Raw genomic sequence first — 27,138 nt, forward strand, 5'->3', positions numbered from 1 at the left:
TGGAAGTAAACCTCCTTTTCTCTCAAATCCTCGGCTTTTTGTCGTTGTATCTTCGCCCACTCGGAGACCTCCGATGATTCTACCATGTAACGTTAGCTAAATAGTTCGTTTCGGTGTTTGTTTTTTGGGCTAATTCTATAGAAAAGCTGACAAAGACCGACTAATAGTTATAATCCAGTTTGCCTTTTCATTGGCAACCGTTAGTTATCAAAGTGACTCTGCGTTTTGGTCTTTGTGAGGTGATATCTCGAGTCGTCTCAAAGATAGAGACAACGAAAGGCGCCTGGCTAGCGCATTGGGGCCCTGACAGGGTTTCAAAAGAACCTCTTGAGGAACGGGAATACCAGAACTATCGGCATTTTTTACCATTCCATCACTTATACGTTAGTAGGTCGGGTTATATCAACCCTTACCTCCGTACCATCAACCTCCAAGACGGCCAGTCAAAGGTGTATCTTGCTTCTGGCCTCGCCAGTTGTAGTAGTATAATGAGAGGCTACGAGCGCCTATCAAACGGCCTCAAACGGCCTGCCTCAAACCCGCCGCTCGACGAGAAGTCTACCGTCTTTTTCTCTGTGGCCTGCAGAGGCTGATGATGACTAATCTGACTAATTAGTGACTTCGATTTATAGCTTTTTATATACGGTCGTCAACGTTAAATTAACTACAAAGAAGCGACGTTAATAAAGCAGCTTCACTTGGGGAATCCGAGGACTTGTTTAGGCCTAAATAGCAGGCATCTTGCTCGGGTGTAAGGCAGCCTAGTATTTATTTAAGCACTGAGTATTTCTGCGCTCCTATAACTATTCCGTACTCGTGCACTGGCTGGTCGAAGATTTTTTTGTACCTGGGGTGATTAACTATACAAGAGAGGGAGGATTTAACATGGACTTGACGAGATTCCACTATATGCTGCAACAACGGACTCAGAAAGCCTTGGCTGAAAGGAGGGCACGGGATGCTCGAGACTCGGGTTTGAGACATGCCCAGCTCGATGCTCCTCAACCAGAGTCATCTCCACGATTTCAACTGATGTTGAATGAAAGGATTGAAAAAATTTTGACTGAGCGAAAGGCTCGAGCTTTTTCTTCTTCTTCTTCTATCGCGTCTAGCTCTAGAGGCAGCAGTGAGACTATTGACTCGCCGAGCTTACATAGCTCTGAGTGTGCCAAAAGCCCTCTTGCTAGCGGCATGTCGGAAGCTAAAGGCTGTAACATCAAGAGAGAAGAGGAGGATCATATAGAGTGTGTTGTAGCATCAAGTTCAGGGCCCAAGCCAACACTTGAACAACACCAAGGACAACCACAGCACCAACAACAGCCGGAACATCCCTTGGAACAAACACTAGAGCATCAGCACGTTCAAATTCTTCAACTACAGCCTGATCCACCTCTAAGAGGACTCGAACAACCTCTCTCTGGTCAAAGCATCTTGTCAGGCACAAAGAGAAGCATGGACCCGGCAACAGATGACGGGATGGCAACGCCAGCGGGGACGCAAGAACCCCTGGCAAAGAGGCAAAAGAAATCCACCCCTCCAAGAGAAGGCTCTGTTTGTACATGTTCTATCTCTACCAAATGTGAGGTTGCTGCTGCCAATGGAGTAAAAGACTGTCGCGCAAGCTCACAGCCTGTGATCAAGAAAATCCCCAAAGCCAAGGACACTGGGTTAGTCTATATACCATCCGCTCAATTACTATAAACAAAATGATGTTAACTGCCCTTCAATGACAGGATTACACGCCATGAGTACATCTCAAAGAGGCGTCGAAATGAAATAACTCGTTCCAACGCAGATATCCTTGAAATTCTGCACCTTATCAAAAAAATTGGAACTGGAAATGAGCCTGAAAAGAGTATTCCTCGCTTAAGGGATCGGATACACTATCTTGAGCTCTATGAGATCCCAGAGCAGTCAATCGAATCTATAAAGGCCAAATTCACTGACCCTCAAAACGGGTTGCCGGCCGTCATCAGGAACCACAACCACATTCCATGGGACATCCGGCTTGACTGTCGCGCGATTCTGCAGCGGATGGAAAAAGGAGATTTCAATGTGGACCTTTCGCGTGGTATACTGACACGGAGGACATACAAAGAAAACGGAAGGAGTGGACTGTCTCGCACCATTGACAAAGGCTACCCATTCAGAGAATCGGCCTTCGTTCGGGGAGACAATCATCTGCGCAACGGCCAGTGGTTTCCTTGGCAGATCTGCGCTCTACGGGATGGTGCACACGGGGATATAGAGGGTGGTATATCTGGAAATAAATCAATTGGCGCTGTTTCCATTGTTCTCAGCTCCCCAGGTGGAAACCACACATACGCCGATATCGACCTAGGGGACACAGTATGGTATTGCGGAACGAGAGGGAAAGACGGAGAAGTCTCTGCAAACACAGCCTTGCTTCTCGAAGCGGCGAACAAAAAGAGTGATATTCGTGTCCTTCGAAGCTCAAAGCTGCCCAAGCTGAACCCTTATAGACCGTTGGAAGGAATTAGGTATGATGGACTTTATAATATCTGCGACTACGAAACCTTAGATCCCAAAACTGCTCTGCACCGGTTCAAGCTTGAACGAGTTAAAGGCCAGACCCCCATTCGATACAAGGGGCCGGAAGCCCGCCCGACAGCTCGCGAGGTTGAAGAGTTACGCAAAGCAAACGAGCACATTGCGAAGTCAAAACCAGCAAAAGAACTGAAAGGAAAGCAAGCTGACGCTACGCGAGCCACAGATCAGGGAGCAGCTTAATCAACTTTTCTTCCGATGACTTCATAAGATTTTCTTTTTCTTATTTTGTTTCACTTCGCACTGGTTTTTTTATACCCTTTACGTAGCTGCCCTATTTAGATTTGCGCTTTCAAATACCTTTTTAACTAAGATGGGCAGTTCATGGATGAAAGTATTAAATTACCTGCCAATAGCAATCGAAATCATGGTGCAGCATTTGATAGCGGAGTGAGTTGTATACTTAGTTAATTTTCTTTGCATTCAATTTTACACTTCAAGTACTAATAGTCGCACTTATATAAAGGTAGGCAAATGCATCAAGGCCTATATCAAAGAGAAAAAGAATAACGCCTGAACTTTCTCCCAGTGACCCGCGCGACAAACTCCATAAACGCCTGTAGGCTCGGCCCCGTGAACCATCGTCCCTGTAGCGGGGACTTGTGTAAAAATAAAAAATGAAAAAAGAGAGATAAGAAAGTTAACACCGAGCAAATGCTAAGTAAGCTATAGGGATGTGACTACAAGAGAAGCTTTTTAGCATCTTTAGCATGGCTCTCACTGGGGCAGTACGGGCACTTGAATTTAACGCCTTTACTGATTCTCATGAGTGATTGATGGGCAATGACATGCCCGCAAGGCATCAGCATGGGAGGGTTTGCATCTGTTGTTTGTTCCTTTGATACAGGGCACACGAATATCGAGTGGTATTGGTATGATCGTGGAAGAGGGATTTCGACCTGTTATATAATGATTAGAATATAAATATCCAGAAGAAAGCAAAGCAGTCGCTTACAGGCAGTTCGTTCTGGCTCGTCCACTCCGTTCGTTTCTCTTTCATGATCGTTTGAAGTTTGAGGAGGGTTGGGAGGGCTATCGCGCCAGCTGTGGCCGCGACGTACAAAGGTGACTCCGCTGAGAGGTTAAGTAAGGCGCAAAATTCCCTCTTAAAGGAGGTTGCAACACGTTCCCAGGAATGGGGGTTGTTAAAAATAGCATTATACGGGGAGTCTTCGAGATTCGGTACAAAGGCCATTGCGCCCATAAGTTGTTGAATTTCGGGCAGATATCGGCCCTGGAATCCAGTGAACTCGCGTCTAGCGTATTCAAGTGCCTTCAATCTACCCTCTTCTACTGAGATGTTGGCTTCTTTCCCCCCGTGGAAGAGCCATACGAATTGCAGTTGGCAAAGTTCGAACTCAAGGTTGCTCCCTCGAACATAGAGAGCTTCGCGGTTACTTCGAGCCCATTCAATTGCGGGGAGTAGGTTTCGGTTTTCGGTGAGTTCATGCAGTAATTCGTACATGAGAAGAAACTGTTTTCGTATTTCCCCAGATTCTAGAGCCTCGATATCGGGGATAACTTCTGACGGCTGTTGTTCAGTCTGTGCCATGGCCGTATCTGATTCTGACGACATGTGTGCTCTCGATACTTCGGTTAAGAAGGTATCTGCTGTTGAAAACGCCCCCTCTCGCAATAGATGCATGGCCACTGCCCTGTTGACCAAGGCCGGCTGAGATAGGGAGTCATATTCGGTAGTCGGTAGGGGTTTATCCTTGAACAGCTGAACAAGGAGCAGAGTCAGCATTCTTCTGCACCAAATTTAGGCCGGTGTGTAGTAGCATATGACGTCTTCCTACCTTGTCCAATGCCTTTGTGTATTTGTTCAACCCGCTGTACGCCTCCTTTAGGTCATTATTCGTGGCTTCAAACGACGCCTTCACTGGATTCTGAAGCTTTGCAAGTGTGATAGACGCAGAATTCGGATCTATAGGTATAAGAAGCAAATATCAGACAGCCGTACTATAGCTAGATATAACCAGCGGGGTAGAGAGGAAAGAACTAACCATTTTCGATGGTCCTTCGAGCCTCCAAGAGCAAATCGATGGTTGTCTGAACATCGTTGATGCACTTTGAGCCCTGCGCCTTTTTCCAGAGGCGCTGGTGTTCCTTCTGGACCTGATCCATCGTGGTGTGGTCGTCCTCTGGCTAACTGCGGAGAGTGGTACTCATGTCGCCTAGAAACCCTGAAATGCCTGTTTGACCAAGTAAAAGCAGCTGGCTGCAACTATGCCTTCTTTAACGCTGCCGGTGATTGGGCAAAGGGACTAGAGGAAGCGTGGCGCGCGCCGGTCGAAGAAGAAGAAGTTGAAGTAGAAGAAGAAGAGCAAGCTTGAGGTCGAGAGGAGAGCTTTTTGAAAGTGGTCACATGGTGCAACGCCCAGGGGGGATGTTAATCCTTTTAGCTGTATAACTTAACCATAAGTTGTGCATTAAACATTACAACACATAAAAACACTCCGGAAACTCGATCGACTGCGACGATATCAGCTTTGGACGAGGACGAGGCTTAGACGGCCGATCTCTCTATGCGTTGTCTCTACTTATATCGCCCTACTTTTTCCGCCCTCGTCCTACCGCCTGGAAAGATGCTCCTACAAGTGACATCATCGGCCTTGCCTTAGCCTTAGCTTCCACCAAGCAACCAAAGAGCAGGAGAAACACAGAGCGGAGAAGCAGCAGCGCGGAGGATGGCTTACTGCTGCAGCTACTACGATTTGTTCGCCTGCTTAATTACCTCGGCGAAAGGCGGATTAAAATAGTGACTGCTTGCATCGATAAACCCTGGCCGCAGACTGGGAGTACGTCACCGAGACACACACCTTGCAGTGATTACAAGAGGAAAAGGAGGGAGAGGAAAAAGGAAATTAAATAAAAAAGACCAACATGGATCCTTCTGCGTCAACAAGCATCCCGAATGATGACAGGCCGGATAGAAATGCTGCTCGTCCAACCGGCGAAGGGCAGTCTGAGCCTACGACGACACAGCAGACGCCCGTCAGAGGTACCCGGCGTGTTGTGTCAGACACGACATACCAGCGTCTTGTGTTTACAGATCCGGTTGCATATCGATATCTGGAGGAGGACCCTTGTACGGTCACGGTCAGCAGGCGACTGACCCTATCCGGATACCAGGTTTATATAGTCGAACAATGGGCTTGCTCAAGGGTGCATCCTACGTTTGTCATCAACACCTATACCGGTGACAAGACTCACACAGTCGTCGTCGGTGTGCTCAGCGTGCCGGTGGATGAGAAAAAATGGACGGAGCGGGTGAAGGTCTACTTCAATGCGATGGCCCAGTTCCATGCCCGGAAACAAGAGACCAGCCTCGGGACAGTGATGGTGACGAACCTCAGCACATTTCCTTCCATGCTTACTGCGATTCCTGTTCCAGATGGAGATGTCAAGCTTCACCGAGAGGACTTTATCGTCAACGAAAATTTGAAACGTCTAGGCTGTTCAGGGAGAGCCGGCCTGACAGTCAAACCGCCTGCAGCAGATACAGAAGCCAAGTTCCATCAGCTTTACCAGACATGCGACCGGATCCAGTTTTATACCTCGGTGAAGGAATTGGTTCGACTATGCCAGCTGGCACTCGTGATGTTTGATAAACTCGCACCCGAATATGCAGATGGATTACTCTGTGATGTCACCGAACGAGCTATCAACGACTGGTGGACGGAAGTTGGAACGGATTACTTCAACATTGAGCCCGTCGACGGGATACTTGGGCCAACCACGGTTTCTGCTATTGTAGGATTTTTTATGGGTGCGAGGAACCGTCTACATGCTTATGGGGCACCCGTATCCAAGGATCCATTCGATATACCTGGCTTTGAAAAAGGTGTTGGTGGCTTCCAAAAGGCCCAGGGCCTCGACAGAACACGGAGGCTTGATACCCAAACGCTGGACAGACTGCACCGAGTGACAGTTAAAGCTGCAAGTGGGGAAAGAGGCTTACAGCGAGCTATGAAGTCAACGGTGGCGGAGCTTGGCGGCAAGGGAGGAGAAATGGTTATGGAAATAGTAGGGGGAGGCAAAGATAAACCTGGTATTTCGGATGTTGAAACGTGTGATTTTGATCGTTTTCTCCAACTCATTACAGGAGACCATGCAAAATGGCTATGGCGCGGAAAGCCAGCTAAACCTCTGAACGAAGCCCAGTATGATACTGGAGATGAAATAGTCTTTGCACATGATAGACATGGTGGATATGTTTGGACTCGGAAAAAGAGAGACGACCATCTTCCCAGCCGGCTAAGCATTGAAGCAGACCCATGGAGACAAGCAGAATCCCAAGCTGCCCTTGATGACAAGGACCAGCTAAGGTTGACGCTCAAGCGTTCGGTTACCAACAAAGTATCAGACGCCCGTGCTGGCCTTGGCCGGTTCAGGGACGCTGTTGGGCTGCCCGCTTTACGTCCACACCATCATAAACGTTCCAAGGAGAGCGTAGATTTAGAAGCAAACCTGCCCCCGCAGCTTTTTATGACGGAAACGGCCACACGAACAAGTTCTAAAGATGGAGGACCAGAGGGAGCTGCTCGAATGGATAGCATGGCACTGTCTGAGGCTAGTCGGCACGACCCCTTGATAGGTCAGACTGGGCCTGGGCCATCTACAGTTCCGGAGTTTGGTCGTGCAAGAACATATGGTCCCCCCGAGGAGGATACGCCTTCTTCGGACAAGGGCCATGAAGTTGGGGAGGTAGACGGTACTCCAGGAGGCTCTGAAAAGGCCGACGGAAAGTATCATGATGTATCTAACAACCCCGTTCCTGTCACCAGGGTTAGACGACGTGCTGGAAGCTTGACTTCACCGCAATTGGATTTCCTTCTCATTGGAGAAGATGCCATCTGCCCTCGTCGCCTGTCCTTTAGTTATGTAGAGGAATACGTGCTGGGCTGGGAGGAAATTGGCGACATCTACTCAAGCACACTGGACCCTGACTTAAGCCTTGCGGAAGCCGTCTTCTACGAGGATATGATCACTGCTGATACACGGGACGTCGGGAGGAGGATACGCGAATTGGGTAAAAGCACTGCAGGTTGGGTTGGAAAGAAAGTAGCCACGGTTGAGGAGATTGAAAAAGCTGGTAAAGCTCGAGCATACGAGATCCAAGCCGCGTACGAACGAAAACTCGAGGAATTCCAGAGAGCAGGCATATACTCTCGCGATGTCATGGCTCAGGAGGAGGAGATGTTTATGGAAACCGTCAGACATGTCGAGATGATAGATGCAAAGCTTGACTATGAAGTTGATTCACTTCGTGCAAGGGTAGAGGAAGCGGAGGCAGTTTTGCAGGATTATTGCAATGTGATCATCAACATCGAAAGCAGGACGACGTCGGTTATGGATGGAAAGGAGTCCGAAGATATTCCATGGTTAGAATGGATCAAGGAGCTGTGGTCTCGCCAATTCAATAAGTTCGAGGCTCGAACATTGTCCAGCTCCAAAAACGGTGAAGACGAAAAGTCTGCAGGTTCCTCTAGCAAAAACCCAAGGTAGCGTATTCGAACGGACCTTGTACTATATATACACTCTGCATTATATCATTAATAGACTGATAGACTTTTCATTCATTGTTATAACGAGCGTTCAATCGCAGTTCCAATTACAGAGCCCGCAAAGACACGTAGATGAGCTGTACGCCTCCTTCCCAATCTTCCCAATCCGTTAAATATATTATCATATAAAAGATACCACCGCACGTAATATACATGGTCCCGGCTGACCAGGGTTCCAAAAATATTTTCTCCCCGCATCATGGAAGGACGAAGCAAAACCGTGTTCATAACAAAACCAATCCAATGTTGCGCCATTCGTAGAGAGGAATCTTATTATATTATCGATGATGATGATGCAGTGAAGACTCAATGGAGCGTTTGTCGTTTTGCATCTAGAGTCCACCACCCATTCCAGCCGCCTGCTGCTGTTGCTGCTGCTGCATCTTCTCGGAGATCTTAATATTAACTTCAAAATATTTGCCGACACATCGATCGAGGCAGACGGATTCGCCCTTGTTCAGGTCTCCTTCACGGTAATCGGTTGGGATACACTTCTTGATGCAGCCGTTAGAGAGGCTAAAAGGGATCAAGTTAGCATTTGTCTAAGCAGTTGATTCCGCCGGTAAGGCATAAAGGCAATGGATCAGTATAGATATCGGTTGATAGCAGAGTTAACATACCGAGTCATCATGTCTGTAACCATCTCAACCTCCAACTCGGCCTGCCTTATCTTCTCTTCAGAGGAGATCTGAGGACGGCCGCCGAACAAGTAAGACATTTTCGTAGATGGAAAGTGGTATTTAGAAAGAAGTACCCTGACTAAACTCCGTCACACCCTGAGCAGTTGATGGTATATATCGAATGGGTTGTTAATTGGTTTGTTGATATCTTTTGCGCTTTGTTTTCTCCAGGTTCAAAAACTTTTTGGCTTCAACGTCAGAAAGCTGAAGGACGCTAAACCGAATGCGGACGTCGATGTAGTTTTGAAGCTTCAAGAGATAAAAAATACTTCGCAAATTCACCAAGCTTACTGTCGACGCTCTTTTACTTGTATATACATTTTGGAATGCAGACCGGATGAGCTGGTGGGCTGATGCTATCCATCTGCTCTAACCCTCTATCCCGGGTATGCCTGGATAGGTTTCTTGCAAGGTAAGCTCTTTTTATTCACAGAGTAGACCAGAGCTAATCTAAGGATTTAGGAGTACCCGCCTATCCTCTTTGCCATGGACGCCAATTCGCACTTTTACGAACCATAGACTGCTGCTCGAAGAGCAATTGGCAATCCCAGTCCAACAGCACACTCCGCAGACCAGAGTTAGTGATATCCAGAAGACATGGTCAAACCCGTACCCACGAGTAGGCCGTGATCCATTAGCACTCACATGCGCGGAATTTCGGTCGAAATATGACGGAATACGGCCAGATGAAACGGTAGAGGAGGACACCGTAGTATTATATGGTAGGATGCTATACACCTGCTCCGCGTTGTTGTATAATAGTAACACGAGTTTCTTAGGGAGGATACGGTCTCAGCGAACCGCTGGAAAGAAGCTAGTATTCTTCGACCTCGTTCACGGTGGACATAAGGTGCAGGTTCTCTGCAACCAACGTGTCATGGGAGAAGCAGGCATACCGCCGGAGAAGTTCAAAGAGTTCTATCTTCTACTCCGGCGTGGTGACTCTTTCTGTGAGGATTGGCCCATTTGCTTTTATTATAGGACTACCAATCTAATACTGAGTCGACTCATAGCTGTGACCGGAAAACCACACCGAACTGGCCGAGGAGAATTGACTATCAAAACGACAGGGCTACCCAGGCTCATATCGCCGTGTTTGCACGATGTACCTGTGCATCAAAAGGAGCTTGAGATATCTCCGTATGACCGCCATGTTGAGCTTCTTTCCAGCCCCAGTGCTTCCAACGTACTTCGAGCCCGGTCGCTGATCACCCACTCCATGAGGAACTTTTTTGCCGAAAGGGACTTCATGGAGGTCAGCACTCCAATCCTTGCTTCAAAATCGGGCGGTGCGATTGCGCAACCTTTCGTCACGAGTGCTACTGAGTTCCCAGAACGTCAGTTGTCCCTTAGAATTGCCCCCGAGCTGTGGCTTAAACGCCTGGTTGTTGGAGGGTTTGACAGGGTGTTCGAAATTGGGCCGTCATTCCGCAATGAAGGTTGGTGATAGCCTTGTATATGACTTGTCGGGAAACGTGAGTCACAACTAACATCATGCCTCTGTAGGCCTTGACAAGACGCACAACCCAGAGTTTACCACGTGTGAATTCTACCAGGCCTTTGCCGATCTAGAATCCCTGATCGAGACGACAGAGTCACTTCTCTCGACCCTTGCTCCGGAGATCCAACGACTCAACGAGAAGTTGAACAACTCGCTGAACCCGACGCCTGTGAGCTTTACAGGGCCATATCGACGAATCGACTTCATCCCTGCCATCGAGGAGGCTATTGGCAGGAAATTACCCGACCTGCAGGCCGAGGACGCTCTACTCCAGGTCAATCAAATCTTCGCCGACCTGTCACTTCCGCTGCCGGCTCACCAGACGCTTCCCCGGCTGCTAGACAAGCTCTGTTCTACCTACGTCGAGTCACAGTTAAACGAGCCTACTTTTATCCTAAACCACCCCGAATGTATGTCGCCGCTTTCTAAGTCATACCGCCACCCGGAGAGTGGACAGGTGGTGTCCGCACGGGCCGAGCTGTTTGTGGAAGGCAAAGAAATAATGAATATGTACGAGGAAGAGAACTCACCTTTTGAGCAGCGACGAAAATTCCAGCAGCAACTATCTTTCCGAGACCCCGAGAATGCCGGCGAACTGGACGAAGGATACCTCCAAACACTCGAGTGGGGGTTGCCGCCTACTGGGGGCTGGGGATGTGGTATCGACCGTTTGTGCATGCTGTTCACGGGTGCAAGGCGGATCAGTGACGTGCTCGCTTTTGGGAATCTGCGTAGTGTGACAGCCACGTCTGAACCTCGCTCGGCTCCAATGCAGTGACGGATGCATGCTGCCTTTCTCCGTTTGCAAGGGGGCGTCTATGTGTAATACTAATAAATACTGTCATTTTGGTACAGCCTTTTCTATCCTCCACATACATACGGTGTAGGAGATATATTCCATGTCAAGTATAGGCTCCTAGCAGCCAGGAACGGCGCAGAATGAAACGTTAGCCAATACGAGCACCTATAGCTGGTTCCCCATCATATATGAACCCATGTACTCCACACACACTGCTGCAGCCTTTCCAACTATCCATACCTCCGGAAACATCCAACATGTCTAATTGAGTTCAGCCTACAGAATTCTTCATTACATAGTGTGTGACTTGTCGCTCTTGATGTGTCTGATACAACAAGGTAAACTCTCTGGTTGTGATGTGTATGTAATTATGTAATACATATATGCAGGGATCATCCCGTCCCTTCCCCTTTCAAGCTCGTAGTGGGTCTATATGTGATCTCCTATTGGTCACATGAACCACTTTAAGTCATGTGATCTCGTGTGAGTCACGCGTGGCTGCGACGCGTCTTTGACCTCATTCGTCGCGTCTTTTTTTTGTTTCTCCATCAAGCAGAAAAAGAGTAAAAGCGAAGTAATATAAACGACGAGAGAAAGGAATTAAAGGGGGAAAACAAGACTCTAGTTCGCCTGTTATGGCAGGTTTCCTTGTCGCTCGGCCGGTGGATGCATCAAAGCCTGCTGCGTATCCTGGCATGGCTGGTCTTATTCACACTCCAGCCGGTATGGTATATAAGGGGGTGTTTTCCGTCGTAGGTTTGTGTGTATATATAAGGGCCTGCTCTTCTCGCTGTGTAGTTTTTTTTCTTCCCTTCTTCTCTGGCAGTCGAGGTTCTCTGGATACTAACCAAGGTAAGGCAGAAAGGCAGCCAGGTTGTCAAGAGTAAACGAGGAACAAACTTGAGGACTTGTAAGGCCATCATGTTCGTCAAAAGATCTCACAGCAATGCCGAGAGCTTCTCAAAGTATCGAGCTGGCAAGTCCTCAAGCCGGTCGACCAAGAGATCCTTCAGAGACCCTTCAGTCAGCACGTCGAGACGGTCAGAGGCTGCTCGCCATGCAGACTCATCGCCAGTTGCAGAGTAAGTTCGGCCAGCCAGATATTCACAGTTCACGCCCTTATGATAAAAATCAGACAAAAGCTCATCTGTATCGCTTTGACTTGCTAGAAGTCTCAATTCTGCCATTGTCACCATCTGCGTCGGCCCTGACCAGCGCCTCTTCGCTGCCCATGAAGATGTGCTTTGTGTCTCGCCGTTCTTCTCTGCCTGCTGCCGTGGCCAGTTCCTTGAATCACACACCAAACGCATAAACTTGCCGGGTGAACAGCCAGAGATACTCTCGTCCGTCCTCGAGTACCTCTACAAGGGCGACTACTACCCTCGTTTGATGCATAACAAGCGTCGAGACACCTGGCTGCTTGAGGATACCGATGCCACAAACCCAAGATCATCTCCAGAGTCGACCATCATCAACCAGGCAGATGGTACTCTGATCCTAAAAGATACAGCCATCTAGTCAGTCATCCTTCTTCAGGTTCACCACTTACCCTTGTTACCCTTGGCTGACATGCAAAACCAGCTGTGCTGCTGAACGATATGGTCTAGATGAGCTGAAGCGGCTCTCTCTTCGAAAGCAGGGTCTCCAGACAGCTATCCAATGCAGCACAATCCTCTCCAGTGCACGGTATGCATATGCAAACACCCCTGATAACGACTCGAAGCTTAGAGCCCATTATCTTGCCCTGATAATCCGCTCGAGGTCTACCTTCAAGCGTAGTGGTACCATGCAACTGGAGATGGAAGAGGGAGGGAAGCTGTTCTTCGACCTCTTCGTTGCCATGTGTAACCATATGGTATATTCATTGCCTTCTCTCTCTCTGACCTTGGGTTATACTAATGTCCATCATAGGATGACCTCTCCAGTGCCTCAAAGTCACCTTTCTCTCGTTAGCCTGTGTTCTATCCACTTAGAGGCTACTTGCACTCCTTCTCATGCATTGGCCTACTCGACCATATCCAACCTGTACCATACCATCTCTTGGCCAGTTGTCCTCCAAGTCAGCAGTACCACCCTTCTCCCAAAGTCACAGCATCCCTCTCACCCCCCAATACCCAAGACCAACATACTTAATGTGTATCATATTCCTTTCCTGTCGTTCTTTTTTACAAATCTTTCGTGACTCTTATTCATTCTGTCTTTATAAAATGGCCCGACCAGGTGCGTCGATGACTGTTCGGTTTTCTTTCTCTCATCTCCTATCATTATCCACTATACCAGGCCTCGGCGTCTTAGCGTTTTGATATATTCATATCTGTTTTTATAATGTTCTCCTTTCCCGCTTCATAGCTCGGCTCTAGGGTTTCTTTTTGGTTTATGTTGATTTATCTCGTTATCAAATTGTCTCCTATCTAGGTTTACTTTCCTTATTACCCTATCGTCACTTACTCTTCATGCTTCGACCCGTATTAACTTGCAGTATCTGGACATGCTATATTCTCTTGCTCAGCTGCTTAATACGATTTTCGAGCTTATTTCTTGTACTCTTCACAGGGCTTGTGGCTACCCTGAACCTCTGTGCTACGGAATACATGCATACCTATACGGTTAGATGTTATGCTGAGCACTTGAATAAATATTTACTGGTTTTCTGAAGCACATAATGATATCTACTTCCATTAATTATATTAAGATAGGATCAGACGCCAGTTCCTGGAAAGGCAGTGCCGCCTTTACTTAGCACCACTATCCCTCTCTCGCGAGCAATATACCCCTTCATGAAGTTCTAGTACATAATATATTAGGCAATTTCAAGCAGTAGGGATAGCCAAACTTGGTTCTACATACCTTGTAAATCATGTTCGAAAGGTAACACTCGACCTCATCGAGATCAACCTTGGCTTTCTCCTCCGTATTCTTCGTCCCCAGCCTAATGGCTGCTGCAAACTCTGCAACCGGTACTCTCGTCCGTCTGATAGGAGGTTGACCGTTCACTGGCGGATCAAACCCACCGACGATGAATACCTTTCTAAATAAGTTACGAACAGCTATATCTCGACCTCGCTCGAGAGGGAGATAAATCCGTCGCTTGACGAATTCGTTTTCACCGGCCGCCATTGCGGCGTCGAAACCGGCTAGGTCCCCCTTGCGAATACATGTGCTGAGGGGACCGAATAGTTTTTCTATACGGGGGAACTTGGATAGGAGGCGAGCTGACGGGAGGGTATTCGTTGTGACGATGTGGCAGGGTATAAGGTATGTGAGTATGAGTCTACGATAGTTAGAACATGATACCTGTATAAAGTTTATCCAGGCTTTTGCACGTACTCTCTGTTCCGGTGGGAGTCTACTCGGCAAAGCTCCCATGCGGCCGTCAAGTGTTCTTCAGCCTGTTGTTGGTTAGTGGAAGTTCCAGATGTTGGCACGTTGAAAGGACGTACCTCTGCGTAACATTCTTCTAGGAAAGAAATGACTCCGAGATAATACTTGAAAGTAACGATGTGGGATTTAGGAAACGCATCGAGAGACGGTAGTTCGGCCTGGGATGCTTTCATTGCAGATAGCAAATTCCTACAGGATGCAATGGAGCCCAGCTACATGGAAATGAGTTAGGTAAGGAAAAGAACTGACTGCATGAAGTGCAGCATCAATTGCATACCTTAAAGTACGTCTTAAACGCAAGGTTGATGGTGTTATAGACTCCCCATTTACGAGATTCTTCGATAGGGGCCCTATTAGATACATATAACTCAGAATATAACCAGAACGTGGAAAAACCGAACATCTAATGCATACCTGTCGTGGAGACACACAGTGTACATTCTGCTGATTATCCGTGATGTCTCTTCAAGCTTTGCATTCTTGCTCACATCTGCAACGATGTCATCTTGGAATCCGTCGTTGAAAGTCGTGACAGGCTCTTGTATGGTCTCTGCATCGGCTTTTATAGCGAATATCCGTAGATACTTGCCGACGACGTATAGAACTGGCAGAGTCCAGGCTTCAAGGATTGAATTTGAGTAGTTTGTATTTAAAAGAATAGCAAGATCTTTCCAGTGGCCGAAAAGGGCAGTCCACGTCCCCCGGTTGGAGGTGAGATTGGGTTCGTCCATCTTAACCAGCTCTCCAGCAGCTCGCCAGAAGGCAACAAAGATGTCGACCCATGCATTCCCTTCCTGCTTGGGCAGCTTCACTCCTGTAACTCGATCTTGAAGAAGGGCATATCTGATATCTGAGGCTGCGCTCATGCTGTTGGTGGTGTTATAATAAAACGCCCGCAGACGGGGTATGTCAACAGGTGTCAGTGTCGCAGCCAGGGCCTCGCCTGAGCCGGCAGACTGAGCCCTCTTGAACTCTGCAAATATCGACGTCATCTTGTCATCTTCTCTTCCCTTCTCCTTTCTTTTCTTATATCTTCATCTTATCCTCACCTCTATCTCTTTGATGTTGACGTTTCCACCGCCAAGCCTTATATCCCAAAAAGGCATAGCGCCGTCGCCTCTTCTTCTAAGCGAAACCCACAGCCCTAAAGGAGAACCACGAAAAAGCGACAAATTCTCGATCTTCAACCGCGAATTCTCGTTGAAGACCACGGCAACGACAATATCTCAAAGGTAAGAGACCTTTTCTCCTGTGTAAAGTCTTTTTGCGTTTTTCTTTGGGAATTGCTGCTAACTGTCCTTCCAGATGGGTAAGTCCTTCTCTTCAGCCGCCGCAACTCCGAAGTCCTTTTTACCAACGGCCCTCAAAAAACTTCAAAATCTTCAAAAGCATGAATATCAGCCGATGCGTTGATATGCGCTGCCTCCACAACCGGATTGTACACTGCAACACCTATCTGACCATGAAATCTAGGGCGACTCAACGAATACCAGGTGATCGGGCGCCATTTGCCCACCGAAACTCAGCCCACCCCCAAGCTCTACCGCATGAGAATTTTCGCTCCCAACACTGTCGTGGCCAAGTCGAGATTCTGGTACTTCCTCATGAAGATGCGCAAGGTCAAGAAGGCTAGCGGTGAGATCGTTGCTGTCAACACGGTATGAACTACGAAAAGAAAGGCTAAAAAGAACCACTGATTGGGATAATTTGCTAAGACGGTGCGAATGGGAATAGATCCATGAGAAGAGGCCGATGAAGGTTAAGAACTTCGGTATCTGGATCGTCTATGACTCTCGTTCCGGCACACACAACATGTACAAGGAGTACCGAGAGATGTCCAGAACCGATGCCGTCGAGGCCATGTACCAAGACATGGCCGCCCGTCACCGTGCCAGATTCAGATCCATCCACGTACGTGCAGCCATGACTTTCAGAGAAATTGGAACAAGAAATAAGACTAACTCTCCGCTACAGATCCTCAAGGTCGTCGAGATCGAGAAGACCGAGAGCATCCGACGCCCATACATCAAACAACTTCTCACCAAGGGCCTCAAGTTCCCACTCCCACATCGTGTCGCCAAGCCCACCAACAAGAAGATCTTCGCTTCCACGAGACCATCTACCTTTGCTTAAACGGTTTCCTTTTTTCCCCTTATGAAGTGTGCGGCGGAAGATCAAAATCAGAGGAGTTGAAGAGTAAAAGTATATGGCTGTATTATGATGACAGACCGTGAAGTGCATGCCATGCCGTTGGAGAAATAAGAGAGAATCAAAGACGGATGGCTTCTCTGGTCTGGTTGTGGTGCAGGTATTGACGTTGTGGCCCTGAATCGATGAATCGGCTGCGCTGTTCTAGCTTAATGAACAACAAATTTTACTACAAGTTCAACCACCGCCCCGTCAATTGATGCCGTAGTTTTTATACACAAGTGTAGAATTAAATGCGTCATCTCATATATTTTATCACTGCTTCATCTTGTAATGACACTATTATTCTTACAGGGATGGCGTCATGGGTCTTGGGCTCATATTATTAATTCTTCCCACTTCGGCCTCAAAACTCCAACCTCAACCTCTACTTTTACATCTACCGTACACCCACCACCACCCAGGACCATCCCAATTGCAATCGCTACACGCCTCTATTCACAATGTTTGCTCGCTTTTCCCGAACGGCCGGGCCGTTGAGACAGGTTCGTTCCGTCCGGCCACGGCGCAGAAATATAAGGATACAGGCCAGGGAAGCAAGCTAATTGAGATTTGTTGCATGCTAGGGTATCAGAACGTACTCGACCGAAGCACCCAAGTCCTCGTCCCAGGCACCGCTCTTCGCTGGCCTGGCCGTTGCTGCCGGAGCGGGATACTACTACTGGCAATGGCAGCAGACTTCGGCTGCGGTGGTCAAGAAAGATCGCAAGCCAACCTTCACCGGCGGCGACCAAGGATGGATCGACCTGAAGCTTTCGGCCGTGGAGGAAGTCAGCCATAACGTGAAGAAGCTTCGATTCGACCTGCCCGACAGCGAGAGTGTTTCTGGACTCCACATCGCCTGTATGTTATTCCTTTCATGTCATTGAGGATGCCTGTGAAGATAGCTAACGAGAGAGAGCGAGTATGTAGCTGCCCTGTTGACCAAGTTCAAGGGAGAAGGAGACGCTAAGCCAACCATCCGCCCTTACACACCCATCAGCGACGAGGAGGAGCCCGGCCACCTGGACCTGCTGGTGAAGCAGTACCCCAACGGCCCAATGTCGACACACATCCACGGCCTGTCCGTGGGCCAGCCACTCTCCTTCAAGGGCCCGATCCCCAAGTACGAGTGGAAAGCCAACAAGCACAGCCACGTCTGCATGGTGGCCGGCGGTACCGGCATCACTCCGATGTACCAGCTCATCCGCAAGATCTTCAGCGACCCCGCCGACAAGACGCAGGTGACGCTGATTTACGGCAACGTGGGGGAGGAAGACATCCTGCTGCGCCGCGAGCTGGAGGAGCTGGAGAACACCCACCCCCGCCGGTTCAAGGCTCTGTACCTGCTTGACAAGCCCGGTGAGGGCTGGACGGGTGGCAAGGGCTACGTGACCAAGGAGCTGGTGAAGATGGCGTTCCCTGAGCCCAAGACAGAGGGGATCAAGGTGTTCGTGTGCGGGCCTCCAGGCATGTACAAGGCCGTCAGCGGTCCAAAGGTGAGCCCCAAGGACCAGGGAGAGCTGACCGGTATCCTCAAGGAGCTCGGATACAGCAAGGAGCAGGTGTATAAATTCTAGTTTTGTGGCCTAGCGAGAAAGAGCCGGTGGTGTGACCCAACTGTAATTATTGTTTTAAGTATTATGCAGTGTACGTGTAGAGCTGAATACAGAGAGAACCATGCCTCCATCCGAAACTTGCTACGGGAACAAGTTATAGGGGGAGTCGCCTTGTTTAACTGGAAAGCCAGGCCTAGGCTAGCCTAAACTTGGGCCTTGTGATGTCTCTTCCGGCGCTTGCCACCAACGCCTAGCCTTATCTCCAAGAAGCCTAACAAGCCTACCATGCAAGAAGCCTGAGGAAGTTCCTCCCCCCCCCCTTCAAGACGCTTACGACCCTAAGGTTCCCCCCCCAAGGCCTAAAGTTCTCTCACCCCCCCAAAAGAAAAGCCCTGCAGCAGGCTAGACTAGGCTAGGCTAGGGGCATGCCACCCTCCCCCCCCTAAAAGCAAGACGGCATGCCTAGATTAGGGCCAGAAGAGCGCCCAGCTCCAGTTAAAGCCCAGTTAAAAGAGGGCGGTCCCCTTAGCCCTCGCTAGGCTGCCTTCGCCGCTTCCCCCCCAAAAAAAAAGAGTATTTAGGTGGCTGCTTTCCCCCCCCCCTCGTAGAAAGTTCTTTTCCCTTAAAACTTCTCCCGCCCGCCCCGTAGAGCAAAAACTCTTCAACCACCGCTAGAAAAAGGGCCGGATAATAAACACCATGTCGCGTAAAGAGGACAAGAAGGAGAAGAAGGAGAAGAAGTCGACAGAGGGCGATGGCACCACTACTCTGGTCGTCAGCATAGACGACTTTACTCGCACTCGCGACAGCGTAAGTCTCTTTTCTCTTGTGCTCTCTCTCTTAGCCTATGTGTTGTGGTGCGGCCTCTCTTTACCCGTAACAACGCCCGACAACAACAAACACCCGCGCTACGCTACACACTAAACAACGAAACAACACTACACCGCAAACTACACAACTACATACACACATACACACAATATACACACACACATACACGAATTGGCCTCTCGTCAGCTTCGCCATGCCTGCGCGCAGTCGTGCCACCACTCCCGGGCCCGGTCGTGGACGCACCGAGACTCCTGGTCCCGCGCTTGAAGCTCCTCTCGACCTGGTCCAGTCCATCAACCTGCTCACCTATCGCATCAACTCGACCGCCCAGGATCTCTTCCTTGGTGCACAGCAACCTGAACTCTTCCCTCCAACGCTAACTTGCGAACAGGTCATCGTAGGCCTTGCTGCCTTGCAGTCTGCCGTCTCGGATCTCTCGCGCGCCTACATCAACCACGCCAACACGGTGCTTAACCGCGGGCCCTCGAACATCGATATCGGAGGCCTCAACTCGCTGCTGGAGAATGGAATCTTTCAACCCAATGCCGCCGGAGCTGTAGACGGTGATGCCGGAGCCGCCGCTGCTGGAACTGCCGGGGCTGCTGCTGAGGCCGGAACGGTGCGAGCTCCAAGCCCAGGCGCGCGTTCGGTAGCAGGAACCAAGCGCAAACGCGTCCACGATCCTAATGCACCCAAGCGAGCCCTTACAGCGTACTTTCTGTACATGAAGCATGAGCGTGCCAACATCGCTGCGGAACTTGGTACGAATGCCCGGCCAAAGGAGGTTGCAGACGAAGGAACGCGTCGATGGAGTGAGATGAGTGACGCTGAGAGACAGGTAAGTAGTTCCTGAACCTTTTTTTTCCCTTTAACCTGTTTTTTTTTTTTTTTTTTTTTTGGAAGCATCCCGCTAAATGCTGACGTGTCAGAAATGGAAACAATTGTACGCCGAGAACCTAGCCGTCTACAAGGAGCAGATGAGTGCGTACAAGGCCAGTCTTCCTCCAGGCCACAAGGTCGACACCACCGTCCCCGCCACTCCCAAGCCAGCCAAGGCAGCAAAGACGTCAAAGACAAGCAAGACGTCTACCAAGACTGCCAGGCAAGAAGATGACCACGACGCTGCGGCAGAGCAGCAGCTTCAGATGGCCGTCCACGAGGCCACCACTGAGGACACTTCTTCGGACTCGGACTCGTCAAACAACGACAGCCCAGCTGCAACACCCACCCCCTCTCCACCAAAACCGACTCCAAAGTCACAGAAGCGTCGCCAGTCCAAGGCTGCCGCCGCCGCTGCTGCTCCAGCACCGGCGCCAGTGATCGAGACGCCTACTCCTGCCCCGAAGAAGCCATCTCCAGAGAAGAAGAAGTCTGACAAGGGCAAAAGCAAAGACAAGGACAGACGTGCCTCCGTTGCTGCCACCGTGGCCGCCCCGTCACCCCAGGAACCGCCCAAGTCGGAGAAGAAGACGAGAAAGAAGCGTAAGAGCGGAATTGACGAGTTCTAGGGTTATCTTCCTATCATTGGCTGGTTGGCTTATCTGTATTCTACCACTAGTTATCGTCCATTAAAAAAAAAAAAAAAAAGGTCTCATATTCTCCATGTATAAAAAAAGCGTCCCTCCCCCTTATCTCACGATAATTAATCATGTTAATAATAATATCTCTGTAACAAGGCGATTAACCCTTTTGTCTTTTAATGCTAGAACGGCTACAGCTGGGAACTTAGCGGCAGGAAACCTCGGCAAGAGAAGATCAGCCTCGTAACCTCTTCTTCCTCCTCGCTGTCCTTTTTCGACCTCGACCTTCAACTTCGCCAACATCTATAACATCTACAAGTTAGAGAAGACGAAGCGCTCGGCAGGTCGACCAGGTACCATCTCGTTTTGTGCTTGGCTGCACGAAGATGCGCCTCATCCCGAGAGAGGTTCGTAAAGCTGACTGGTCGCTTATACATCTGCCAATGCTTGGGCTGCTCCATCGCATCGCCTTTTCTCCTCCCCCCAGCATCCGTGTTATAATATCATTTGGACTGACGATATCCCCGTGCATCAATGGGATGTATACATATAGCTTGATAAGCTCACCATCTCGCAGCTGGGTTTCCTGGCGCAGAGACGGCTCGCGCGTGGAGTCAGGTTGAACCATGCGGAGGCCACGGCGTTGATATCGTCGAACCTCCAAGAGGTATGTTGAACATCTAAAAAGCCAAGTCTGAATGACGAAACGCTAAGAAAAATCCCAGTTGATTCGAGATGGGAACCATACGGTGGCGGACCTGATGGCTATAGGCAAGACGATGCTTGGTCGTCGTCATGTCCTGCCGTCGGTGGTTGCCAGTCTGACTCAGTTGCAGGTCGAGGGGACCTTCATCTGCGGGACGTATTTGGTCACTGTCCATAATCCCATCTGCTCGGATGACGGAGACCTGGAGAAGGCGTTGTACGGTAGTTTCTTGCCTGTGCCGCCGGATGATCTGTTCCCGGATCCTGAGCCGGAGGAATACCTGCCTGAGCGTATGCCGGGCGCTGTCGTCGTCGTCAAGGAGAAGAAGATCGTTCTCAGCGCCGGACGGAAGAGAATCAAGCTTAGAGTGACTAGTAAAGGCGATAGGCCGATACAGGTAGGCTCGCATTATCATTTTATCGAAACGAACCCGCAGCTTGAGTTTGATCGAGCTCAGGCGTACGGGTTCCGTCTTGATATACCGGCTGGCAGCTCCCATAGATTCGAGCCGGGAGAGTCAAAGACCGTTCAGCTCGTCGAGATTGGCGGCCACAAGGTGATTAAGGGAGGCAATTTCCTGGCTACGGGGAAGGTTGACAGCGGTCGACGGGAGAGGATACTGCACCGCATCACGGAGGCTGGCTTCCTTCATATACCGGAACCGACGGTTGATGCGAGCTTGGTGACGCCTTTCTCTATGACCCGAGAGGCGTATGCACGCATGTTTGGTCCCACGACAGGAGACTTGATTAAACTGGCTGCTACGGACTTGTGGGTTAGGGTTGAAAAGGACCTTACCACCTATGGTGATGAATGTACCTTTGGCGGAGGAAAGTCGTTGAGAGAAGGTATGGGACAGGCCACCGGTAGACGTGCAGATGAGGTCCTGGATAGCTGCATCACCAATGCAGTCATTCTCGACTGGACGGGCATCTACAAGGCAGATATCGGTATCAAGAACGGCATCATCGTTGGCATTGGAAAGGCAGGCAACCCGGATGTTATGGATGGTATCACGCCTGGAATGATTATCGGCTCAGCTACGGATATTGTTGCCGGGGAAAGGATGTTTGTCACCGCTGGCGGTATCGATACCCATATTCATTTCATCTGTCCACAGCAGGTAGACGAGGCACTCGCATCCGGTATCACGACCATGTTGGGGGGCGGCACCGGCCCGTCTGAAGGCACAAACGCAACAACTTGCACACCTTCGCCAAACGCTATCCGCCAAATGATCCAATCCTCAGACAATTTCCCTATGAACTTCGCTTTCACCGGCAAAGGAAACGACAGTGAACAACGCGGTCTCAGGGACCAGGTTCGCGCTGGTGCCGCCGGCCTCAAGATACACGAGGACTGGGGTTCAACCCCGGCAGCCATCGACAGCTGTCTTTCCGTTTGCGACGAGCTAGATGTTCAATGTCTCATCCATACCGACACACTTAACGAGTCCGGTTTCGTCGAACAGACGATCAAGGCCTTCAAGGACAGGGTAATTCACACCTATCATACTGAAGGTGCTGGTGGCGGCCACGCTCCTGACATCATATCCGTGTGCGAACATCCCAACGTTCTGCCCTCCAGTACCAATCCCAGCAGACCGTATACCCTCAATACTCTGGACGAGCATCTAGACATGGTAATGGTCTGCCACCATCTATCCAAACATATCCCTGAAGATGTGGCTTTTGCAGAGTCTCGTATTCGCGCCGAAACCATCGCTGCCGAAGACGTACTACATGACATGGGCGCTATAAGCATGATGTCCTCTGATTCCCAGGCCATGGGGCGCTGTGGTGAAGTTATACTTCGAACCTGGCACACAGCACATAAGAATAAGCTGCAACGCGGCCGTTTGCCGGAAGACGAGGGTACCGACTGCGATAACTTCAGGGCCAAGCGGTACGTGAGTAAATATACCATCAACCCAGCAATTGCACAGGGCATGAGCCATCTCATTGGCAGCGTGGAGGTTGGAAAGGTAGCAGACCTGGTATTGTGGAAGTTTGCCAGCTTTGGTGTGAAGCCCAACCTGGTCTTGAAGAGTGGGATGATTGCCAATGCGCAGATGGTATAGTCTTGTCCAAATCTCCCTTATGCTGAAGAATTTTATTAATTATTCCAACAGGGTGATGCAAATGGTTCTATTCCTACCATCGAACCGATCATGTCCCGGCCTATGTGGGGTGTATGTCCATTCCCCTAAAAAAAATCAATCTAACAAGTTGTACTCTAAGGAACTAACATATCTCTAGGCCTTTGTGCCCAATACATCCATCATATTCGTGTCTCAATCATCCGTTGACGAAGGTGTAATTGACACATACGATCTCAAGAAACGAGTCGAACCGGTTAAGAACTGTAGGAATATAGGCAAAGCCAACATGAAGTTCAACGATACCATGCCGAAGATGAGAGTTGATCCAGAGAGTTATGTAAGTTGAATTGATCCCTTACCCAAGCTTAAACATATGTACTTGTTCGTCTAACTATAGAATATAGACCGTGGAAGCAGATGGAATGATATGCGATGCTGACCCGATTCAAAACCTACCGCTTTGTCAGGACTATTTCATATATTAGGCGGCAATTTGGGAGGCAGGTTTTGAGAAGCAGACGTTATAGCGTGTGATTTTATCCTTGTTTATCACTGTATGATTGATATATTACTCGTACTCTATTATATTTATGTACTGCTGCGGGCGCCATGTATAGGTAAATACAACTCAAAGAAACAATGCATGAGCGAGCAAATTACAACTCAACTTCCGGATATGTATGATTATCCCACACACTTATCAACGAACACGTATTCGTCCAGGCTTCATACGTCCCTTTCCTCGCAGCTCGATACGCAGCTATACGCATGTCTTTGCGGGCGGATGTCCGTCCAGACCTGCAGGGTTCAGGATCTATGTCCGTCTCCGGCCCGGGAGCCGACGATGGAACTAATACCATATCCGCTTCTTCATCATTGCCGTGCTCAGCCGGTTTCACCATGAGTGGCTGGGAATAAAAAGCGGATGAGGATAGAGATATGACGCTCTCTACTTCATCGTTGGCATCATCGTCTTCATCTTTATTTTCAGCCTCGTTATCGTCATTGGTGGCGGTGGTGAATGTCCGAGATACGCAGAGACTAAGCCGTAGGTCAAGCTCTTCCTGCTCCACTTGAAGCCCCTGCTGAGAATTTGTGGATTGTGATTGTGTATTTGCGTTTTCGGCCCCTGCTTCGGCTGCCTGTTGGTGAGAAGCTGGCTCCATCTCTGGATGGGGGTCCGTAAACGAAGGTGAGAAAAAGCTAATTTCGTCGTCCTGGAAGTTCTCCAGCATCGCCTGCTTTATCGCTTTGAACCTCGTGGCAGGAGATTCAGATGATTGAGTGGTTAATTGCGTGGGGAATGAGGTAGGGTAGTCCGCAAGAGAGTCCTCATCGCCCTGTAAAGCAAATCCTATTTCCTCTGGTTGCTGTTTCTGAGAGGTTACGGTGTTCGCTCCTTGCTTTTCGAGGTTGTGTTGTAATTCTGGATTTGATTGTTGAGTAGATACTGCTTCAGACGGGTTATCGCTTGCGCGCCTCTGCCGCTTTGATGGCCTATCGCCTGCATCTTGCATTGCCCTTCGCATCATCCTGTCATGATGAAATCTTGTCCCGGAACATAAATGACCGAACAGGGATTGCATAGAAACTCGCTCGTTCCAGGTAACGGGGTCAACGGTACACGGATAGATGTCCAGGGGTTTGAAGGCCTCGATGAGTTGGCAAAGCTCAGAGTAACATGAGTGGCGAGAGTATGGGAATCTCTAGATGAAGGAAGTTAGTTATGTCCACTACACATAATAAGGACCTGGACCGTTCTCACGATAGTATTTGGAAGAGGCTCATTTTTTCTTTGCTGCAGACCTTGTCCTATGATACCGACAAGCTTTGCCAGAGGGATTTCTTCCTCATCCCTAAGACCATATTCGTCCAGGGATATAACTCTGTCGCCAGCCTGATATGCTTTAGAGAGGGCCGAAATAACCATGTCCCTTGTCTTGGGCTCCGTTATCTGTTCCTTACATAGGTCCAATAGACGCTGAAAGCTTGTGTCATCGGGCAGCTCTAACTCATGGCTCTGCTCAAGGTCTCCCTTGCCACCGCCGGCACCAACTTCTGGTATTTCATAACCTTCTTTGGTTCGTGTGACGATAGGAGTGATGTAGACCGATTTTCCGGAGGATATCCTGGAGCACATGACGCCCGGTTCACAGCTATGGATACGAGCAGATTGATCGTTTGTCAGACATCCTGACACAGAGGAGTTCCCGAGTCGGAAACCACAAAGATACAAAGAGTCGTCAACTCCAAACCCGCTTCCTGGCCTGGCAGCTAGTGAGTTATACAGGCCAAGCTGATACCTGTCGACATGGATCTAGCAGAAGAAAGTCAGCTGTGAGGTCTAGTTGAATGGCTGAAGAAGGCTCACCTTTGTATTGAGGGCTGTGGATAGAGCCAACCAAACGTCCTCGTAGCCAAATGTCCAGCTGCGTAGGTAGAATAGGGTATCACTTGGATACTCCTTGACCTTGCTCAAGAGTTCTTGTATCCCTTCTGCTTTGGAAGGGAAGACTTGATGGATATCTGACTTTGTAGCAAATGTCGTGTCAAGATATATATTGTCCAGTCGACTGTCTCCCATGGTATATGGTATCAAGACTGGGTTTCTGACGAGGCTTTGCACCCACCATTCTTCAGCTAAAGAGACCTGTTAGTAAGAGAAATTGAGTCTTTTATAAAAACATACCTCTAATGTCACCGGTATACAGTATCGCCTTACCAGCGCCTTCTATCAGAAACATGACGGAGCCAGGGCAATGGTTAGCATCGAATAAGGTAACCTTTATGGTATTTCCAGGCATAAGCTCAATCTCCGTTGGAACCTGCAAAGGAATAGGTCTCTGCAGCGGTGTATATCAGAAACAGTATTCAATGCATCCCAGTTTATACATCACCTCGTACCAGTAGCTTTGCCAGATGCTTATAATGCTGCTTTCTAGACTCTAAGATCCCTTTGCTAAAGTTCATCCGATGAGGGTATTTCTCTATACGCAAGAGTATCTATGGCCGTTAACATTATACGTATTATATCAAACAGGCAGCCTTTCATACTTCTCTGGTGGCCGTTGAGCAGTAGATAAACGGCGCCCTCAGGGACTCTAGCCCCGCGAGATGATCGCTGTGAACATGGCTGAGAAAACATGCCAGCGGAGCAGGTCTCTCCGGATTCTTGCGGAAACTGTCGACTGTTGCTTGTCAGCACTAGTCCTCTTTCTATGTGATGCTTCCATGCTCTTTACTTCTGATATACGGGAACTCTGCGTCAAAAGCGTCAGCGGAGATACAGTGACAAAGGCAAAAGGCAGAGACAAAACTCCAAACCTTCGATAATCCCGTTAAATGTCGACATTGCGAACTCAAGTGGGACTTATATGGTCCTTCATGATATATAATAACCGTAAATTAGATACAAGGCTGCTGTCGAAGGTCGTCGAGGTCGTAGCCTAGATTTGGTCGTCTTTAGTGCCAAGTGACGCTTTAACCGCGACTTTATTCCACAACCTTCATCGATGTCTACACCTTCATTGATGTCTACATCTCCAACTTCTGATACTGATGGGTGCTAACTGGTATCTAGACAACTGTCTAATACTACTATGTACCACTATGCCCTTTAACACCTTATCGTTCCAACGCTTGACCGGAAGCTGAGCGCGGTTGGACAACATACAACCTTACACCAAAGGCAAGGGAGCAAAGGAAGAAGAAAAGAAAAAAAGAACTAGACCACCC

General features: G+C 49.1%; 12 protein-coding genes across 12 annotated transcripts; 8 read left to right on the top strand and 4 right to left on the bottom strand.

Annotated features, from left to right (window-relative positions):
• Nucleotides 1–885: 885 nt before the first annotated feature.
• On the top strand, nt 886–2,751 carry MCYG_02421 (conserved hypothetical protein; the record flags this gene model as incomplete). Its single annotated transcript, XM_002849441.1, has 2 exons — nt 886–1,667; nt 1,734–2,751. The coding sequence occupies 2 exons, from the start codon at nt 886–888 to the stop codon at nt 2,749–2,751; spliced, it is 1,800 nt and encodes a 599-aa protein (XP_002849487.1).
• A 497-nt stretch (nt 2,752–3,248) lies between these two features.
• On the bottom strand, nt 3,249–4,695 carry MCYG_02422 (macrophage erythroblast attacher; the record flags this gene model as incomplete). Its single annotated transcript, XM_002849442.1, has 4 exons — nt 3,249–3,467; nt 3,524–4,291; nt 4,368–4,495; nt 4,575–4,695. 4 exons carry the CDS (start codon nt 4,693–4,695, stop codon nt 3,249–3,251), a joined length of 1,236 nt encoding a protein of 411 aa, XP_002849488.1.
• Nucleotides 4,696–5,454: 759 nt separating this feature from the next.
• MCYG_02423 (conserved hypothetical protein) lies at nt 5,455–8,079 on the top strand (the record flags this gene model as incomplete). The annotated part of the gene is made up of 2 exons (XM_002849443.1): nt 5,455–5,659; nt 5,714–8,079. 2 exons carry the CDS (start codon nt 5,455–5,457, stop codon nt 8,077–8,079), a joined length of 2,571 nt encoding a protein of 856 aa, XP_002849489.1.
• A 391-nt stretch (nt 8,080–8,470) lies between these two features.
• Nucleotides 8,471–8,856, bottom strand: MCYG_02424 (mitochondrial import inner membrane translocase subunit tim10; the record flags this gene model as incomplete). Its single annotated transcript, XM_002849444.1, has 2 exons — nt 8,471–8,654; nt 8,759–8,856. The coding sequence occupies 2 exons, from the start codon at nt 8,854–8,856 to the stop codon at nt 8,471–8,473; spliced, it is 282 nt and encodes a 93-aa protein (XP_002849490.1).
• Nucleotides 8,857–9,126: 270 nt separating this feature from the next.
• MCYG_02425 (lysyl-tRNA synthetase) lies at nt 9,127–11,112 on the top strand (the record flags this gene model as incomplete). The annotated part of the gene is made up of 5 exons (XM_002849445.1): nt 9,127–9,230; nt 9,281–9,540; nt 9,598–9,768; nt 9,832–10,257; nt 10,325–11,112. 5 exons carry the CDS (start codon nt 9,172–9,174, stop codon nt 11,095–11,097), a joined length of 1,689 nt encoding a protein of 562 aa, XP_002849491.1.
• Nucleotides 11,113–12,039: 927 nt separating this feature from the next.
• MCYG_02426 (conserved hypothetical protein) lies at nt 12,040–13,071 on the top strand (the record flags this gene model as incomplete). The annotated part of the gene is made up of 4 exons (XM_002849446.1): nt 12,040–12,200; nt 12,288–12,635; nt 12,700–12,973; nt 13,030–13,071. The coding sequence occupies 4 exons, from the start codon at nt 12,040–12,042 to the stop codon at nt 13,069–13,071; spliced, it is 825 nt and encodes a 274-aa protein (XP_002849492.1).
• Nucleotides 13,072–13,816: 745 nt separating this feature from the next.
• Nucleotides 13,817–15,491, bottom strand: MCYG_02427 (COP9 signalosome complex subunit 12; the record flags this gene model as incomplete). The annotated part of the gene is made up of 6 exons (XM_002849447.1): nt 13,817–13,903; nt 13,966–14,389; nt 14,446–14,507; nt 14,559–14,711; nt 14,777–14,849; nt 14,914–15,491. 6 exons carry the CDS (start codon nt 15,489–15,491, stop codon nt 13,817–13,819), a joined length of 1,377 nt encoding a protein of 458 aa, XP_002849493.1.
• Nucleotides 15,492–15,804: 313 nt separating this feature from the next.
• MCYG_02428 (60S ribosomal protein L20) lies at nt 15,805–16,632 on the top strand (the record flags this gene model as incomplete). The annotated part of the gene is made up of 4 exons (XM_002849448.1): nt 15,805–15,907; nt 15,973–16,157; nt 16,234–16,410; nt 16,474–16,632. 4 exons carry the CDS (start codon nt 15,805–15,807, stop codon nt 16,630–16,632), a joined length of 624 nt encoding a protein of 207 aa, XP_002849494.1.
• A 518-nt stretch (nt 16,633–17,150) lies between these two features.
• Nucleotides 17,151–18,266, top strand: MCYG_02429 (NADH-cytochrome b5 reductase 2; the record flags this gene model as incomplete). Its single annotated transcript, XM_002849449.1, has 3 exons — nt 17,151–17,192; nt 17,274–17,550; nt 17,620–18,266. 3 exons carry the CDS (start codon nt 17,151–17,153, stop codon nt 18,264–18,266), a joined length of 966 nt encoding a protein of 321 aa, XP_002849495.1.
• A 678-nt stretch (nt 18,267–18,944) lies between these two features.
• On the top strand, nt 18,945–20,584 carry MCYG_02430 (urease; the record flags this gene model as incomplete). The annotated part of the gene is made up of 3 exons (XM_002849450.1): nt 18,945–19,055; nt 19,366–19,914; nt 20,006–20,584. The coding sequence occupies 3 exons, from the start codon at nt 18,945–18,947 to the stop codon at nt 20,582–20,584; spliced, it is 1,239 nt and encodes a 412-aa protein (XP_002849496.1).
• A 398-nt stretch (nt 20,585–20,982) lies between these two features.
• Nucleotides 20,983–23,888, top strand: MCYG_02431 (urease; the record flags this gene model as incomplete). The annotated part of the gene is made up of 6 exons (XM_002849451.1): nt 20,983–21,003; nt 21,150–21,263; nt 21,322–23,376; nt 23,434–23,493; nt 23,561–23,740; nt 23,808–23,888. The coding sequence occupies 6 exons, from the start codon at nt 20,983–20,985 to the stop codon at nt 23,886–23,888; spliced, it is 2,511 nt and encodes an 836-aa protein (XP_002849497.1).
• Nucleotides 23,889–24,059: 171 nt separating this feature from the next.
• Nucleotides 24,060–26,755, bottom strand: MCYG_02432 (conserved hypothetical protein; the record flags this gene model as incomplete). The annotated part of the gene is made up of 6 exons (XM_002849452.1): nt 24,060–25,109; nt 25,169–25,720; nt 25,775–26,043; nt 26,093–26,228; nt 26,458–26,591; nt 26,728–26,755. The coding sequence occupies 6 exons, from the start codon at nt 26,753–26,755 to the stop codon at nt 24,060–24,062; spliced, it is 2,169 nt and encodes a 722-aa protein (XP_002849498.1).
• Nucleotides 26,756–27,138: the final 383 nt, after the last annotated feature.

Source organism: Microsporum canis, genomic scaffold (assembly GCF_000151145.1).
Source record: "Microsporum canis CBS 113480 supercont1.2 genomic scaffold, whole genome shotgun sequence".
Classification (NCBI taxonomy): Eukaryota; Fungi; Ascomycota; class Eurotiomycetes; order Onygenales; family Arthrodermataceae; genus Microsporum; species Microsporum canis.